We start from the raw sequence: 18,042 nt of genomic DNA, 5'->3' as shown, positions 1-18,042 counted from the left end.
CATATGCTACGACATTATGAACCTTGATGACATTATGCTGAGTGAAATGAGCCGGTCACAAAGAGACAAACACAGTACAACTCCGCCTACGTGAGGTATCTGGAGTAGTCAAATTCAGAGATACAGAAAGTGGAACTGTGGTTGCCACACCCTGTGAGGAGGGGAAACTGGCGAGTTGTTATTTGAGGGTTATGGAGTTTCAGTTTCACAAATGAAAAAGTTTTGGGGATTGGTCCACAACAACGTGAATATACAGTCACGTGGACCGCATACACGATGGTCATCCTATAAGGTTAGTGCCGTGCCTGTGTGTCTAGAAGGCTGTACCATCTAGGTCCGTGTAAGTTCACTCTATGATGTTCACACAACGACGACATTGCCTAACGACGTGTTTCTCAGAATGTATTTCCACCGTTAAGTGATTCGTCACTGTTCTCAACGCTGCTGCCCTCTACACTTAAAAGTGGCTAAGATGGTAAAGTTTGCGTTACGCCTATTTTATCACAACTTAAAAATTAAGTACGGCCTCATGACCAGTTACAGACACAATGGCGGTAGCATCCATTAATATTTGCCTCCTTGCCTTTTTTGTGGATGTGTATGCATATAATTGATACCCTCTTTTGCTCAGTCTTCCCATTATTTTATAGAAGGATTGCTAGCAGTGGTTAACCTTAAAATTTAGACGTTAGGCAACAGGATATTCATATGGGACTGTGCCTGAATTTGTGGAGTAATTAACGCAGTCCTGAGATAGATATTGTAACTGGCCCCCAGGGATGAAGGCAATGACTGTTGGCTCTTTGTGTTCCTCAGTTTGGGGAGAGGGTGAGAGCATTTTCAATTTAGAATAAACAGTTGCATCTTGTTCAGCAGAAGCGCAAAGTTGTTTCTGTTGTGTGTGTAGGAGAGTGCGTGTGGGTGCTTAGCAGCCGAAGAGGCACACTGTGGTGGTTGTTATTCTCTCATCTTCAGACCCACCCTTCTGCTCTCTGCTTTGTGATGCTGAGGCAGGGTCTCTGCAAAACACACCTCCCCTTTGCCAGCTAGCTCCTTGTTAGAGTCTCCCCAAAGTAGGTGCTGTTGTTGGCGCCATCTAGTTGATTCTGACTCCTAGGGCCCCTCCGTACAGCAGAGCAGAACTCCGCCCGATCCTTTGTGTGCCATCCTCTCATCATCTGGCGCTCTGTCAGACGATGCACCACTGCTGTTCATAGGGATTTCATGGCCAATTTGGGGGGAAGTGGGTGGCCAGGTCCTTCTTCCTAGTCTGTCTAACCAGGACGCTCCACTGTAAGCTGTCACCATGGGATAGATGTCGGTCGGATGGCTGGAGGAGGGAAAATGAACTTGCTCCGTTCTGTGTGCCAGAGACAGGGCGCAGCCCCGTGAGGGGAGGCGTGATTCCGGTTTGCAGTTCTCTCGCACCTGTAAGAGGCAGCCTCGTTGCGCCTCCTCAGAAATACCAGCACCAGTCTGCTGGGCCCTGTCCTTAGAGGGTTTGGACCTCAGCCCGTGCGGTGCCCCCCTCAAGCTCATGAGGCATCAGCACTGGTCGGGCATGGCCCTTCCTCAGAGGTCTGGGCTTCAGTTCCTGCAGGGCCCCTTCTCTAAGCTTTTAAGTTTTGATAATCTCACCTCTTCCCTCTGTTCCCTCAATGCTAGTCACGGCCGCTCCTGCCTGAAACACCACCTCTGAGATGCAGTATTGCCACCTTTCTGCTTTTTCCGTTTTCTAATACCTGGTGAATAATTCTTTATATTGAAATCTCTCTGTTAAAACAATTGGCATGGTTTCTTTCTCCTGAGTTGACTCATATATGCGGTAAGGCAAATAGTCAGAAAAAACAAAAAATTGGTATGTGTTGGCCACTTCAGGTTAAGTGTAGAAAAGTTATAAGAGGAAAAGATAAGCCTGAGGAACGAGTTAGCTCGACTGAAAGCAAGCCAAAGAAAATAAAGACGTGACTCACAGACGCCCCCATCGCCATGGTGGACTGGCGGTGTGCTGCCCGGGTCCTCCGTCAGCAGGCTTCTTGCCTCAGCTGTTGGTCGGCAGCCTGCAGCTGGCAGCCCTGCAGGGACTGCCTGAGCTGCAGAGAGCAGCGTTGCTCAGCATCACACCCTTTCCTGGGACTCACCATATCCAGAGACTGATCTGGTGGGGGAGGATGAAGATCTGGCCATTTTGACCCAACCTAGAACAACTGAAGGGCCAGTCTAGCTCCAGAGACCCCTGTGGGGTGACCGAGCCTGTCATTAGGGCTACAGTGCAGCTCAGCTTCTCCCTCAGCCCTCCTGCCTCCGTCCCCTTCCTCCCACAGGTGTTATCCAAAGGCATTTCTTAATGAGCATCCTGCATGCTCCACTCATCCTAGAGTCTGCTTCTGAGAATTGATCAACCTTTCCTTTTGTGAATTTTGGAGTAAGTCAGAGATAGAAATAGAGCTAGAGAAAGAGCTAGAGACAAAGGGCGGAAATAAACAATATTAGGAACAAAGTGGAGAATGTAACCAAACTGCAGCAGTTATTAAAAGTCTTGCAAGAGGTTGTTATGAACAATTTTATACCAATCCATTTGAAAAGACATAGGATGTATAGAGTCCTAGAAAAATACAAATTAAGAAACTAAATCAAGAAGAAAATTAAAAACCTGTAACCATCAAAGACATTAAAAATCTTTTCAAAATGATGCATTTACAGGCAATATCTACCAAATGTTGAAAGAACAGACAATTCCAATCTTACACAGAGCCTACCAAGGAATAGAAAAAGAGGAAATACTCCCCCAACTAGATTTTTTGCATGTATTAGCCTAATATTGATACCAAACGCAAAGAAGGACAGCATAAGAAAAGAAAATTATAGGCAAGTCTCATTCATGAACATAGATGCAAAAATATGAAACAAAGTCTTAGCAAAATCAATTGATCAAATATATAAATATTTATATCAAATAACAGCCAGTTGGAGTTTATCTCAGAGACGCAAGGTTGGTTTAATGTTATAAAATGAATTAATGTAATCTTCCATGTTTGATCTGCTTAAAGTTCCCAATCGTCATCTAAAACAAGTCTAGGTGAAGATGAGCCTCCTTTGTGTGGTTCCTTAAGTAAACAGCTCCTCAAATGCAGTTTCTCTTGGTCTGTAGGTTCACGACACTAAGAAACAGGTTATCTGCCTCTCCCCCATCACACAGCCCCCCAAAATACAATGGTGGAACTGTCATAGGATAACTGCTCTAGACATTCCTGTTTATAAAGCAGGGGAATGGGAAACACGAAGGAGTCACTGGACCATAGCAATTCTGAAACCCAACCAAGAATTTTTTCTTACATTATATCACTTTTTTTTTGGTGAGGAAGATTGGCCCTGTGCTAACATCTGTTGCCAATCTTCCTCTTTTTTTTTTTCTTCCCAAAGCCCCAGGACATAGTTGTATATCCTAGTTGTAGATTCTTCTATTTCTTCCATGTGGAATGCCACCTCAGCATTGTTTGATGAGCCATGCTAGGTCCATGCCCAGGATCTGAACCAGCAAACCCAGGGCCACTGAAGCAGAGCATGCGAACTTAACCACTTGGCCATGGGGCCGGACCCTGAAACCCAACCAAGAAATTTTTTGATTAGGTCTAAAGTCCTGAAAATAATCCTCCACTGCTTCAGGCTCTGTCTTCTGAGCTCTTTATTCTGCCCTCTGAGTCATCTTTTTTCTTTTTTTTTTTTTTGAATAAAAGATAGCACATGTTTGCAACCAAGCAGTTTTCTCAGCCTGCTTCCTTGCAGTAAAATTTGGGGAGGGGAGGTCCAAAGTCTCCTTTCATTTTGAACTGGCTCTATCTTTTTTAGTCCAAGTTGGTAGTGTTTTTGCTGATATAATACTTTCAAAAACGTTGTGTATCTTCTATGATACTTGGTTTAACTCCATAAGAGAAAAAATGTACCCACAAATCTGTTTGAGAATTGGGTTTACTCCATTAGAGAAAGATGCACCCACACAGGTCTTTGAGATAAGCCCTGCTCTGTCTCAGGCTCCTACTATGATGGCTGAGGGGCCGTGTTTAAGCCTCCTAGAGGCCCTGTTGTTTGATTTAGAGGGTCTGTGAGGCTCGTTTTAATCTTTTTAGTGGACCCATTTTGTGACTGAATAGTACTCTGAGGTGTCACCTTTGATCTTTCTGAGGTCTTAAAAAAAGGTTTTACAGTTACACCCTTGGCTGCATTTTTAGACCAATTCTAGATTTGAAATTCACATGGAAGTCATTTCTTAACTTTAGCATCTTTTACCATTTGGAGAAACTGAGAATTTTCAAAACCATTAAGTACTGGTTCCTTTTTGTTTACCAGTCCTCTCAACTCATTTCTCTCTTCTCACATTTTACTCTAAGCAGCAGAAGAAACCAGGCAGCACCTTCTGCACTTGATTGGCAAGCTGCTAGCTGGATTGTGAATTTCAATAGGCACATTTTTTTGCTTTCCATGCTGCAGATGACAATGTTGCTAAGCTTTCTGCCATTACATATCAAGGACCCCTATTCCTCACTTCCTTTTGAACCCTCACTGGCAGCATCCTCACAGTCCAGCTTTCCGCTAATAGTCCGTCCGAGATGACTCAGCCTTCATCTAGCACTCCTCAGAATCCTTCAGCCTCTGCCCACAGCCTGGTTCCAAAGCCACTCCTGCATTCTCAGATAGTTATATGTCAGAACCCCACTTCCAGGCACCAAAATGCTGCGTTAGTTGTCTATTGCTGCATAGCAAATTACCTTAAAACTTACTTATGTGAAACAATTCACATTTATCATCTCATATTATTATTATTATGAATTCATGTTATTATTCATATTATTATTACTCATATTATTATCCTCTGGGTCAGGAGCCTCGGGGCAGCTCAGCTGAGTCCTCTGCTCGGGGTCTCTCACAGGCTCCAGCAAGGGATTGGCTGGGGCTGCCGTCATCTCGAGGCTCAAGTGAGAAAGGGTCACCTTCCTAAGCTCATACATGAGGCTGTTGGCAGGTCTCAGGTCCTCGCTAGCTGCTGGCTGGAGAGATTGGTTCCTTGCCACTTGGCCCTCCCTGTGGGGCTAGTCAGAACACGCCGCTTGCTTTTCCCAGAACGAAGGCTCTGCGAGAGAGGCTGAGAGAGTGAGCAAGACAGAAATCAGCGTTTCTGTAGCATAATCTTAGAAGCGACACCCTATCACTTTTGTCATGTTATATTCCTTAAAGGAGAGTCACTAGGTCCTGCCTATACTTGAGGGGAGGGAATCACAGAAGGGCATGAGTACCAGGAGGGAGAGATCATGGGGGGCTTCTCAGTGGCCGTACACCACAGAGGTGCTGCAAGATCTCCAAGACGCAAGAAGAAAAGGACAGAGCACACAATTTTAAAAGCTGGCAAAAAGAGCAGGCATTTCACAGAAGAGGAAATCAAACATCATTCAAAACTCTCCAGAAGAACTCTCATCACCAGCAATCTGAATAATACCCATCAGAGCCGCAACACATGGGCAGGAAAAAAGTCCGCCCCTCCCCTGATTGCGGAGCATTCGGAGCCTCAGGGGCACTCACCCTGCCTGTGGGCATGTGAACGTTACAACCACTGTGGAGACTACGGAGACGAGACCAGGCAGAGCATGCACAGCCTGCAGCTCAGTGTCAGACCGTGAAGGGCTAGAGATTGTCACAGCACTTGCAAGCTAACAAGTCAGACAACCAGCCTTCCCTGGGTACCTCAGACCTCTGACACGTGGGCACATTTGCTGCTTGGAAATTCATGTTAGAGTTATTGAGGCCTCGCTTGACTCCTGAGGAACTGTGGGCAACTTGTGTGTAACATACACAAGTTAGAAATTAGGAATATAGGAGGAGAAAGAAAATCCAGTGTGTAGTTCTCTAACTTCACGAATATTTGTGTGTGTGTGTCTGTGTGTGCGTACACACCCAGAGAGCTGCTTCATACATCTTCCTGAGGTCACAGGAGCTGATGATGTGGGCCTGGTCATTCATCATGTAGCCCAGACAGCTGGGAACACCCCCAGCTCTAAGCTGAAATTGGATCTGAGTGGGAGTGTCTGAGGTGGTCCTAGGAATCTAAAGGCAAAATGGCTATTTGTGAGTTTACTCCTGGATTGAGTCTGATAGCCAGAGGGACTGGGATCCAGGGACACAAGACCTCCCCGGAGGCCTCAGCACAGGCAGGTGGAGAGTCAGAAACGGGGGCGGGAGGTGCGGGGAGGGCAGGGCCATGGCAGTCACCCAGCTTGCAGTCTTGGGGCCCAGCTCTCAAGGCTGGGGACAGGACACTGTTCAGCCTCGGCGTGCTTTCTCTGCACAGCCCAAGACCCAGTCCAGGAACAGCCTTGGGTTTTTGCCCTGCTCCAGCAGGAGGAAGGGGCACCTTTGGACAGAGACAGCTGAGGCCAGGAAGGCACTTCCTGCCTCCACCCACGGCCCTCTCCTTGCCTCCCAGCCTTTGAAATGTCCCCTTGAAAAATGATGGTCCCGGAAGGGGGTGTGAGGAGACAGTGCTAGGAGGAGTGAACCCAGAAGATAGAGGGTCAGAGGAGGGGAGTAAGTTAGCTGGGTTTCAAGGCTTCAAAACTAAGTGCCCCCAACCCTACCTCCCGCCTTGTTGTGGGGAGAGAGGAAGACTTCCCAGCCTGGCCCTCTCTCACGGCAAGTTGGCTTACAGGCACTCTTAGGTTCTGAAATATACCTATTTTTTATGTTAAAATAAAATCCATCCTTCTATTCAAACATCACATACAGTATAAATAAAACTCCCAGAACCTCGTATAACCATCACTTTATAAGTAACTCTCCTTTAACAAAATTAACTATTTCAGATCACAGGCATAGTTTTGAGCTTTCTTGTTTGTTTCTTTCAAAAGGATGTTCAAATGGTGGTTAAGCTTCTAAATTTGAAAAATTTGTGGCAGTGGGTAAGGTAAAATTGTTAACTTGTAGAAGTAAGCACAGGCAACTCCTATCCAAGACAAATTTTTAAAATGATAAGACATTGATATTTTTAAACCAGCGCAAGAAAAGTCTCTTATATCATTATGTGAAAGCCACACAAAAAGATCCTTCCATGGCTTGCTCCTATTCAGGACCCGTGTCACTGTCAAACTACGCAGGTATTCAGACACAATATCCTACTCAGCAAACAAGAAAAAACACTGGCTGCTGAAAGCACTTTTGCAAAAACACACAAGGAGACGTGGTGCCATTTTTCCTCTAGTTACTACCTTGTTTCCTGGAAAATAACTGAAAAGCAAAGAGACGCTGTACAGGAAGTTTAGGAATTGGAGCTTTAAGTATTTGAAAGACAAATATCAAAAACTATCAACTTCTAAAGGCATTTTATTTTCACTCAATTTACAGATGCAGAAATCGATGAGATGCCAATTACAAAACTGACAGCAGAGCTGAGCCATCTCGGTGTGATACACAGCTGTTCCTCTCCCCTCCCAGGGCATACAATATCCCTTTAAAACCAGTGCTATGTGTGTCACAACTATATTTAGAAATACACGGAAAGGAAAATATTACTGCTGCAATGCAAGGCTGTACATGAGAGGCAAACAGATGAAAACCTCATGGAATTGACAGCTTAAACGCTTTAGTTCATCTTCCTCCCCCAGTTTCAAAGGTCCGATGACATTCGAAGGTGTTAATTATTCAAAAAAAAAAATCCCGTAACAGGTTCCACTTGAAGAAAAGGGTAGTACTCTCTCCATATAGGAAAAAAAAAAAATCGACTTTTAGTTTCTTCTTATAGCACTGTCAGAGTTCAACAAAGTTGCAAAGTTTTCACCAAATATTGAAGAAGCTCTGCAGACAGCTGGAAGCACGGGTTTGAGTTAGTATATAGCAGTAACCACTTGTTCACGGCTGGATAAACTTTCTTTTAAAAAGCAGAGTAGGAATACTGAGCTGCAGAAATCACGAAAAGCGACGAACATATTAAAAAGTAACCGTTGCCTATTAGCCAATGAATCTTTCCGATGGCCACGTATCCTGGGCATTTGTGGGGACCGCCGGGACCTCTTCCTCGGGCGGGGCCAGGGCCTCCATCTCGCGCACCACCTGCGTGAACACCTGGTCCACCATCAGTTTGCTCTTGGCCGTGACCTCCAGGAACGGGCACCGCCACTCGCGGGCCAGCGCGCGGCCCTGCGCCGTCAGCACCTGGCGCTCGGCGTCCAGGTCGGCCTTGGTGCCCACCAGCACGAGCGGCACAGCCTTGGGCCCCCGCAGCCGGCCCATGCGCTCCCGCAGCGGCCGCACCGCCTCGAACGAGGCCTCGCTGCACACGCTGTAGAGCACCACGAAGCCGTCGCTGTTCTTGATGTAGAGGTCCTTGAGGGTGACCAGGTGCTCGGCGCCCACCGTGTCCACGATCTCCAGCAGGGCGGGCGCCGCGTTCACCTCGATCACCTTGCTGAAGAGCTCCTCCACCGACGGCTCGCACTGCTCGGGGAAGCTGCCGCAGGCGAACTGCGTGGCGAGCGCCGTCTTGCCCACGGCCACGCTCCCGAGCAGCACCACCCGGTAGCCCTTGGCGGGTCGCGGCACCAGGCCCGCCATGGCCGAGACGCGGCTGGCGGGGACGCGGCGGGAGAACGGCGAGGAATGGCGCGCGGAGGCGGGGGCCGGGCTGCCGGGGCGGGCCGGGGGCCGGGGGCGGGGGAGCGGAGCGGGGGGAGGAGGGGCGAAGGGGCGAGGAGGGGAGGAGACCGCGGGGGAAGCGGGCCCCGGGGGGCGGGCGCGGGCTCTGGCGCCGGGCAGGGGTGGGCGTCCTCGCTCGCGCCGAAACCTGCGCCCTGCTGCCAAGACGGGCGTCCGGGGGCTCGGCCCCGCGCACCTCTCCGCCGCGCGCTCCCGCGCTCTCCCGCGGCGTCTGCCCCGCCCCCCGCCCGGGCGCCCTGGCGCCGGCCTTACCCACCAGCTCCAGGTCCCGGGCCTCCCCTCTCCCCAGGCCTTGCTCATGGTGGTCCCCGAGCTGCCAGGCCCTGCTCGGCCTTTCTCCCCTACCCCACTGGACGACCAGCCTGGGCCCCTCCGTCAGTCCCTGCCCCCTGCTCCCCCTTCCAAGAAGAGCCCCCTTCTGTCTGCGGACCAGAAGGTAACCTGATCCCTTCCACGTCAACCCGGGAAATGCAGGGATTTCTCCACCATTTCAGTTCCAGCCTCGTGGCCGGAAGCCAGGATGGCCTCGCTCAAGGTCAGGCCTGGCTGGGCTGCGCAGCTGGGGCCCCTCTCCAGGCAGGGAGGACCCCAGGGAAGGGGGAGGCCGTCAGAGAACTTCAGACTGAGGGTCCGAAATGACTCTTGGCCCCCATTCTGTGTCTGGGGCCCCTCACCGCGCTGCCTTCGTTCCGGCCCCTCCAGCTCCCTCTTGTCGCTGAGCAGAGCCCGGGGAACTTTATAAAATGTAAATCACGTTTCACTGCCCCACTTAAACCCTCCCTGGCTTTCCATTGTGCCCTCCTGACCTAAGACTGGAGTGGCCACATAACTCACTGTCCAGACCTGGTCACTTTTGACAATGAAAGCTTGCACCCATTCACCCAGCAGGAGGCATAAACTGAGAAAGCCCTGGGCAAGGGGCTTCGGGGTCACCTTACCTAGAAAGAGGCTCCTCCATGTCTGACTCCCCTGGCCTGGTCTCCCTGGGGCTCCTGCTCCAGCTACGCAATCTTCTTGTTATTCTTTGATTTCAGAAGAGAAGGGCTGGGTGGTGGGACCGTGAGGGCTGGGCAGAAAGTCCTGGGACACTGGGGGCTGGGCAGAAAGTCCTGGGACTGTCCACCTGAGTAAACCTGGCCCTCCCTCCGCCTCAGGCTCAAGCAGATGACTTAGGACCTGCTTCAGGGGATCTGCCGGCTGGGACTGAAAGTGGAGACACTTCCCTTTCCCTGTGTTCTGGGTACCACTGGACCTCCCTCATTCTGGGGCAGCCCTGGAGGGGGAAGGGCCCCCATACTGACTGAGCTTGAGTTTCCTGCCTTCCTGGTGGCACAGGCTCAGAGATGAAGTTTAAGTGACAACAGGATACATCTTCACACCGGTGTGGTGGTCAGTCACAGAATGTGCTTCTCTATAAACAGTGCATAGAACATCCTTAGGTCCCAGGCAAACTGGGACCAGTTGATCACCCTGTGGGCTCTCTTCCTGAGGCTTTCTGCCCAAGTCTGGAGAGTCTGAGCTTCTGCTTTGTAGGTTTGGGGCTGCTAGGGAAAGGAATTGTTAGCTAAGAACTGCCCAAGGAGAGGAAACCAATCAGATACCCCAGAAAGTTTTAAAACACTTTATCTGCACTCAATTTTCAACTAGATGTCAATTACAAAACTGACAGGCAGACCTCTGTTTCCATACAAAATTACATTATCCAGGATACAATGCTCTTTTGAAAAGGTTTCACTAAGTAAGTGTGGACAGATTTTTGGGATCCCTCTCCCTGGTCTAACAGGTGAATCCAGCAAGCAAACTGCACGGGTTTACGTGAGTACGATCAAATCCATGCTGTCCTGTGCAGCAGGCGTGCAGGCCGAATTCAGCCTGGGTCAGAGTGACCTTGCAGTCCCTCATCTCATGACGAAGACGCCAGCCGGAGAAATCGGCAACGGAAAAAGAAAAAGGGCACCTAGCTCCTACATCCACAGCTGCATTTCTTGGAGATTGAAGGAATAAATAATGACCCTGGTCCTTGCCTCCCTCCACACATAGATAACGTCAGCATCCCTGAACTTGTTTGATCTATAACCAAGAAATTCTTGTTTGTGTTACCTTTAATGTATAATCTAGAGAAAAAACATATATCCTATCCTTTTTCTGACATATATGAAATCTAGTTGTAGGGGTTTTTTTCCTCTTCCCTGCTCATCCATGATGCGGGGTCGGTGAGCCGAGGAGTCAAAAGAAAGATTTCTTAGACTCTCAAGATCTGGCAGTAGTGCTCTTTTATTTAGAGAATAGTGTGGAATAGCATGGGGACAGGACCCATGGGCAGTCAGAGCTTCTGCTGCCCTGAGTTGAGGGTTAGGGCTAATTTTATAAGGCATGGGTACGTGACTTATTTTTACTGGAAAAAAAGAAAAGATGATGTAAAAAGTCATTAAATGATTTCAGTGCAGACGGGGTCTGGTTATTGTGCGGTCATATAACTTTAGATACGAATCTGGCCATATAGATCAGCATGCAGGTGAGGATGCCCCGGGCTTCTCTCCCTGGGGCAGTCCTAATTCATACCATAAAAAAAGTCCACTGGGTCATATAGTTTGGCATGTAGGCCAGGTCACCTTGGGCTTCTCTAGCTGGGGCAGCCTTAATCCACATCAATCCACTGTTCTGTGAAGGAGATATAAGCTGCGCTTAAACTCGCACACCTCAGAGCAGTTCCATCAGAACACCGTCGAACCGTTTTTCGGGGGTTTGAACTCCTCACAGTGATTATTGAATAAACTTCACTCAGATCACCTGGACTCTTTATTTCAGTTGACGTAAGTCATAGCTATTTAGAATTACATGGAAATCAAGACCTTAGTGCTCATGCAATGTTATAAATGAGATTAAAACATGCAAATCTCACGGAACTGTGAATTAAATTATTTAACTTATTAAAAGTTCTTTCAGATGGTATGTGTAAATCTCAAAACACGGTGGATGCAAAGCACACGGCAAAGGGTCCCTGGAGGAAGAGGCACTCCTCTGTCCACCCAGGGCAATATGATCTGTGGTCACGTGCAGCTGTGCCGTGGGTGCCACTGGACACCTCGAGACACCACCTCAGGAGAAAGACTGCGAACAGAATGAAACCCCGAGCAAAGTAATTAGTACCACCGTCGAGGCTCAGCTTAGTCTCCACTATAACCTTGTTTTAAAGAGATGTCTCCCTCTATGAAAGCACTAAAAACCTTCGAGCGGTACTCTCGATACAGGTGACTTGTATCTCAATAAAGCTGCTTCTAAAAACGACATCGATACCTGGTTTTGATACTTTGTAAGCTGTCACCATTGTGGGAGGCTGGGGGAGGGTATGGGACCACTATTTTGCAACTTTCTGTGAGTCTATAATTGTCTCAAAAATAAAATGTTTTTAAAAGTTTTTTTTAAAGACTTCAGTTAATAACAAATTTGAATAATAATTCAAGTTGAGAAATTGAGGAAATCAAAGTATTTCAAAGTCACCGTGACAATATTTGCCAGTGAATCTTAAGGCCCCGGGTGCTCAGGGAGCCATGGGGCCTCCTTTTGGGCGTGGGAGCACCTCTTTCCTGGACTCGTGGGGACCGAGTTCATTCAGGGCCTGGACTGTGGCGGGGTCGGTGCCCGGCGCCCCGCACCCCCTCACAGCCTGGTGGAGTCTCCGCAGGACCCCTCCCCGAGCCCGGCAGGGGCGGAGGTTGGGGGGGGATCCACCGCCCTCCACCCCAGCCTGGGGCGGGGTCTGCAGACGAGGAGGCTGCAGCGTGTTCCTGGCTGCCGCACAGTGTGCTTGGCCCAGGGCTCCTAAGCTGGGGTACCTCGATTTCCCTTTGACTCACCCTGTGGGGAGGAACCCTGTCGCAAACCATTCCCCCCTTTCGCAGTGACCTCCCGATGGGCGGGGACCAGCACGATCACCTGTCCGGGAGTTCCGAGGAGTCTCTTTGGACTTCATGGGATTGTGGACCCAGAAAACGGTCCTGCAAGGTGAGAGGGACCGAGACGCGACCCTCCCTTTTCTCGCACGTGGCGGCGCGCCACCTGGCGGCAGAAAAGAGTCCTCACCCGGGTACAGTCTGCAAGGGTTCCTGTATTCCTTTCATACCGGATCGTTCCGGCTCTGGGTTTTTTCAAAGCCCTGAGTTAATTGCCCGGGCCAGATTCTGTTCCACTGCCGATTCCAGCAGCTTGTGAGAACTTAGCCAGGGAAGAGAAAACCACGCGGGGGACACAGGAGAAGGAGAAAACTAGGTGGGAACAATCCATAGTCACAAGAGTCTTCCGACTAGAAGCGTATAAAATAGCGGATTAAATGTGGTTTCTTTTTTAATCATATTTTTTAAAAGATTGAGTTAATAACCCAGATGAAATGGACCAGTTCCTTGAAAGACACGATCTGTCAAAACTCAGGAGAAGAAATAGACTATCTGAGTAGGCCTCTATCTGTTAAAGAAATTAATCAATAATGAACAGACTTAAAAACAGAAAGCACCAAGCCCAGGTGGGTTCACAGGTGAATTCTACCAAACATGTAAGGAAGAGGTGATGCCAATTCTCTATGGTCTCTTCCAGAAGATAGAAGCGGAGTCGGGGGCCTGTCCCAGGCCAAGTGGTTAAGTTTGGGTGCTCTGCTTGGCGGCTCAGGGCTTCCACGGTTGGGATCCTGGGCGCAGATGTTGCACTGCTCATCAGGCCATGCTGAGGCAGCATCCCACATAGCAGAACCAGAAGGACCTACAGCTAGAATACACAGCTATGTACTGGGGGGCTTTGGGGAGAAGAAAAAGAAGAAGAAGAAAAAGAGATTGCCAACAGATGTTAGCTCAGATGCCAATCTTAAAAAAAAAAAAAAGAAACAGAGTGAATAATTCCTAACTCATTTTATGAGCCCAGGACTACCCTAATACCCAAACCAGACAAAGACATTACAAGAAAAGAAAACTACAGACCAATATGTCTCATGAACATAGATGGGAAAATTCTCAAAAAAATATAAGTAATTCAAATTCAACAAAGTATAAAGAGAATTATACACCATAACCAAGTGGGATTTATTCCAAGTGTGCAAAACTGTTCAACATTTGAAAATTAATGTAATTCATCACATCAACAGACCAAAGAAGATGAAATCACATGATCATATCAATAGATGCAGAAAAAGCATTTGACAGAATCCAGCCCCCATTCATGATAAAACTCTCAGCAACTAGCAACAGAGGGGATTGCCATTATTTTTATTTTACCAAAGTAAAAAATATATTTTTTAAAAAGACAATGAAAAGCTACAATAATCAGCACAGTGCAGTACTAGCAAAAGAATAGACAAATAGATCAATGGAATAGAACTGAGAGCCCAGGAGTAAACCCACATAAACACAGTCAGCTGATCTTTGACCAAGTACCAAAAGCAATGCAATGGAGCAAAGACAGTCTTCTTAACATCTGGTGCTGGCACAGCTGGACAGCCATGTGAAAAAAAAAACAAATCTAGACTCAGACCTCACACTCTTCACAAAGATGAACTCAAAATGGATCATAGATTTAAACATAAAACGCAAAAGTATAAAACTCCTAGCAGGTAACATAGGGAGAAAACCCAGATGACCTTGGGTATGGTGATGACTTTTTGGATACAACTCGGAAATCATGATCCATGAAAGAAATAATTGATAAGCTGGACTTCATTAAAAATAAAACCTTCCACTCTGTGAAAGACAATGTCGAGAGAATGAGAAGACAAGCCACAGACTTGGAGAGGATATTTGCAAAATGTACATCTGACAAAGGACTATTATCTATCCTGTGTGCCTGCGCTCACACAAAGCAGGGGAGAGTTACCTGTTCTCATCAGCCAGAGTAGGAAACTCATACTTCACATGACCCTGGTGAGGGTACTAACAAGGATCTTAGCACAGGAGTAGGGAAAATTAACCCTAGACTAAATGCTGCTTGGGGCCCACTAAAAAAGCTTAAATGCAAGTCCCAAAAGGATCAAAGTGTTTCCAGACAATTTAACAGCATCCCAGAACAAAGCCCAAGAATATTTCTAGAATACAAGAATATCCAGTACCAAAAAGGTAAACTTCACATTATCTTATTTCCCATCAAAAAGTATCAGGCATGCAGAAGTATGAAAATAGAACCCTTAACGAGGAGAAAAAGCAATCAACCAAAGTGGACCCATAAACAACAAAGATAAAAGAATTAGTAGATAAGGACATCTTCTTCATCTACCTACATCATCCATATCTACAAAAAATGCAAATGGTCTAGACTCCCCTATTAAAAGGCAGAAATTGTCAGAGGGAGTAAAAAGCAAGACTCAAGTATATGCTACCTACAAGAAACCCACTTTAAATATAAAGACACAGCAGGTTAAAAGGAATAGGATGGAAAAAGATATGCTATGTCAAATCGAAGGAAAGCTAATGTGGCTTTAATAATATCAGACAAAATAGATTTCAGAGAAAGGAATATATCAGAGATAAAAAGAGCAAAGGGGTCTATTAATTAAGAGAAGATATCAATCCTAAATGTTTATGCACCTGTAAGAGAGCTTCAATATGCATGAAGCAAAAACGGAATCACAGAGAGAAATAGACAAATCTGCACTCGTTCATTTCTATCCATTCTATAGCCAGCCCCTAGCCGGCCCCCTGCCGGCTTCAATGCCCTCAGTTCCCAGTGCCACTTCCTCCAGTTCAGGTTCAGGCAGCATTGTTTAGCCAAGTGCCCTTGCGTGAGGAAGCACTTTCCTCCCAGAGCAGAGACTGTATTTCCCTGCTGGGCTAGACTCAAAGCTGACCCTGTTTACCATCCTGGAGGTGATGGGACATGGCAGGGACAGACCTGGAGGGAGACCAGCAGCATCTTTTGAGGCCCCTGCCTCAGGTGAAGCCCCTGTAGCCCGTGGGAAAGGAGAGGGGAGGGAGCTGCTCTGCAAGCTGGGAGGTCCCAGGGGACTCTAGGGGCTGAAGAGTCTCAGGCTGGTCAGTCCAAACATCCCCACCCCAGGTCTAAGAGTCCTTCCGTTCCTATCAGAGCCCCATCTTTGATGTAGGAGGCCTGTCAAGACTGTGCATTGTCACATTTTCAGCTCTGCCCCCCTTAAAATTCGATCCTGGCCTGGTTCCCAGCATGGTTGGTGCAGAAGGTTGATATCGAACCTGAAGTGAGTTTGCTCACCCGCTGCGCAGCAAGCCAATCTCTGACACCGGGGGTGGTGGAAGAAAGTAGGAATTTTATTATTGCACAGCACTGAGCAAGGAGAAAGGGCAGCTAATGCTGAAATCCCAAACTCCCTGAAAAGCTAAAAGGAAGGGTTTTTATTTGGGGTTGTCTGTAGGGGAGGGGGAGCCTATGGCCTTGCTGGTTGGAGCTTTCCCACCAGCCTGTCTTTGGCCTTGAGACTACTTGCAGAGAGGAGGGAGCGTGAGACCTTGCTGGTCAGCAGCTTTCCCACCAGCCTGTATCTCCTTTCAAGGAGGAGATAACGAATCCAGGTAGTTGTCCTTGGCCATTTGTCTCCATGGAGGACAGTGGATTCTGGAGCCAGGATCTGGGGAGTAAGCAGGGAATGATTGCTTTGGTTTTAACCCATATATGCTGGGTTTAATGTGGGGGAACTGATATCAGGGCCGGTATCAAGATGAGGACCTTCCCAGAGGTCCTCTGACTATCAGAGCAACCAGACCTGATAGTTTTCCACCTGCATATTCTCCCTCTCTCTCTCTCAGCTTCCAAAGCAGTTGACAGCAGCCAGCCAGTTTCATGATTCCTATCATGACCTTCCCCTCCTATCTGTCCCAGTGTCCAACAGACAGCCTCTCCCAAAGCTTCCACTTCCCCACATCCCAGTGCAGCCAGCTCATTCATCATGAGTCCTCCTGTTGCTTCCCTCCTTCCTCATCTCTCCCCCAGCCCCTCACCCCTGCACCCTGGGGGCACCTTCCTAAAGAAATACAAGCATGAAGGACTTGGTCTCAGGCTCTGATCTGCTAGGCCTTGCCTGTAGTTCTGATCTCCAGGGCCCAGCATGACTGCCCCCACTCAGTGTCCAGTCTGCCTTGGCCCCCAGCACCCACTCACACTTGCACCAGTGGCCTCCAGGAGACCCTGTTGTCAAAGCATAAATGGCACCCCACAAAGTTAAAGGGGCAAGGAAGAGTTTTTTCAGGACTATTCCCATAGGGGAGGGAGGCCAGGACTCCCTCAGAACTCAACTCCACTGAAACAAAGAGCTGCAGGGTTTTTGAGGGCTAGGGTGAGTTAGCGGAAAACTAATGAGAATGTGGGATGTGGGGTGCCAGTTAACTTTATCCAAAGGAAAATTCAAGGCCTCACACCTTTATGACAGGAGGTGGTTTTGCCATGGGAGCTAAGCAGAGGCCCTTGGAGGCCAGCCCCTCCCAGCACGGACGCTGAGGTGGGCCTTGTCTTCCCTGGTGATTAACTGTCTTTTTTTTTTTTTAAGATTGGCACCTGAGCTAATATCCGTTTCCAATCTTTTTTTCTCCTCCTCCCCCTGCCCCTCCTCCTTCTTTTTCGTCTTCTTCTCTTCCCCAAAGCCCCCCAGTACATAGTTGTACATTCCAGTTGTGAGTGCCTCTAGGTGAGCTATGTGGGATGCTGCCTCAGCATGGCCTGACGAGCGGTGCCATGTCCACGCCCAGGATCCGAACCAGGGAAACCCTGGGCCGCCAGAGCAGCGCGAGTGAACCTAACACTCGGCCACGCCCCGTCTGACGGTTACCGCTCGAAGGGCCGCCTTCCAGGTCCTTGAAAAAAACAGTCCTGGATGGAAAACCTGGCAAGAGGCTTTCTAAAAAGATTTTCATTTCAAAGGGGCAGAGAAGGAATTTACAATAAGTTTTCTAAAGTAAATGCTCTAAGAAAACGGAGGTCGTGGGCCTGGAGCCTGAAAGAAGCGTGTCTCCGCTGTCAAGTTGAGGGAAGCGTTAAGGCCACCTTGGTCACCGGCTTCCTGCTGCAGAGCACCGGGCCGTGGGCGGGCGCAGGGACAGCGCGCACAGCAGCCCGGGGCTCGGCGCCCAGGGACCAGGGCGCGACCAGCGCGGGGACCAGTCGCCACCGACAGGCGCCCACGCCGCACGCCGCGGTCCCCGGCACCCCACCGGAGCTCCCTCGGGCCCTCCCATCGGAGCCGCGCCCGGGACACGCGAGTCACGCGGGGAGGCAGCGTGTCGGGGGGACGCGTGAGGACGTGGCGGGGGCGCCTCCCTGCCCGCGGCGGCGAAGGAAACGCGGGGCACGGGCTGTAGCGACGGTCGGGAGGAAGGGAAGGCGCCCGGGTTGGGGACGAGGGAG

General features: G+C 48.8%; 1 protein-coding gene across 1 annotated transcript; it reads right to left on the bottom strand.

The window, feature by feature from the left end:
• Positions 1-7,352: 7,352 nt before the first annotated feature.
• Positions 7,353-9,020, bottom strand: LOC106839624 (ras-related protein Rap-2a-like). The gene has a single exon (XM_014854507.3). The coding sequence runs from the start codon at positions 8,995-8,997 to the stop codon at positions 7,993-7,995; it is 1,005 nt and encodes a 334-aa protein (XP_014709993.2). The 5' UTR covers positions 8,998-9,020; the 3' UTR covers positions 7,353-7,992.
• Between the last annotated feature and the right edge of the window lie 9,022 nt (positions 9,021-18,042).

The sequence above is a fragment of the Equus asinus genome, chromosome 7 (genome assembly GCF_041296235.1).
Source record: "Equus asinus isolate D_3611 breed Donkey chromosome 7, EquAss-T2T_v2, whole genome shotgun sequence".
Lineage (NCBI taxonomy): Eukaryota > Metazoa > Chordata > Mammalia > Perissodactyla > Equidae > Equus > Equus asinus.
Note: the sequence above shows the minus strand (reverse complement) of the source record. Positions and strands in the feature narration are given on the sequence as shown.

What these genes read in the sequence shown, in the direction of transcription:
- LOC106839624 (XM_014854507.3), bottom strand. Translation starts at nt 8,997, where the DNA reads ATGAGCAAGGCCTGGGGAGAGGGGAGGCCCGGGACCTGGAGCTGGTGG.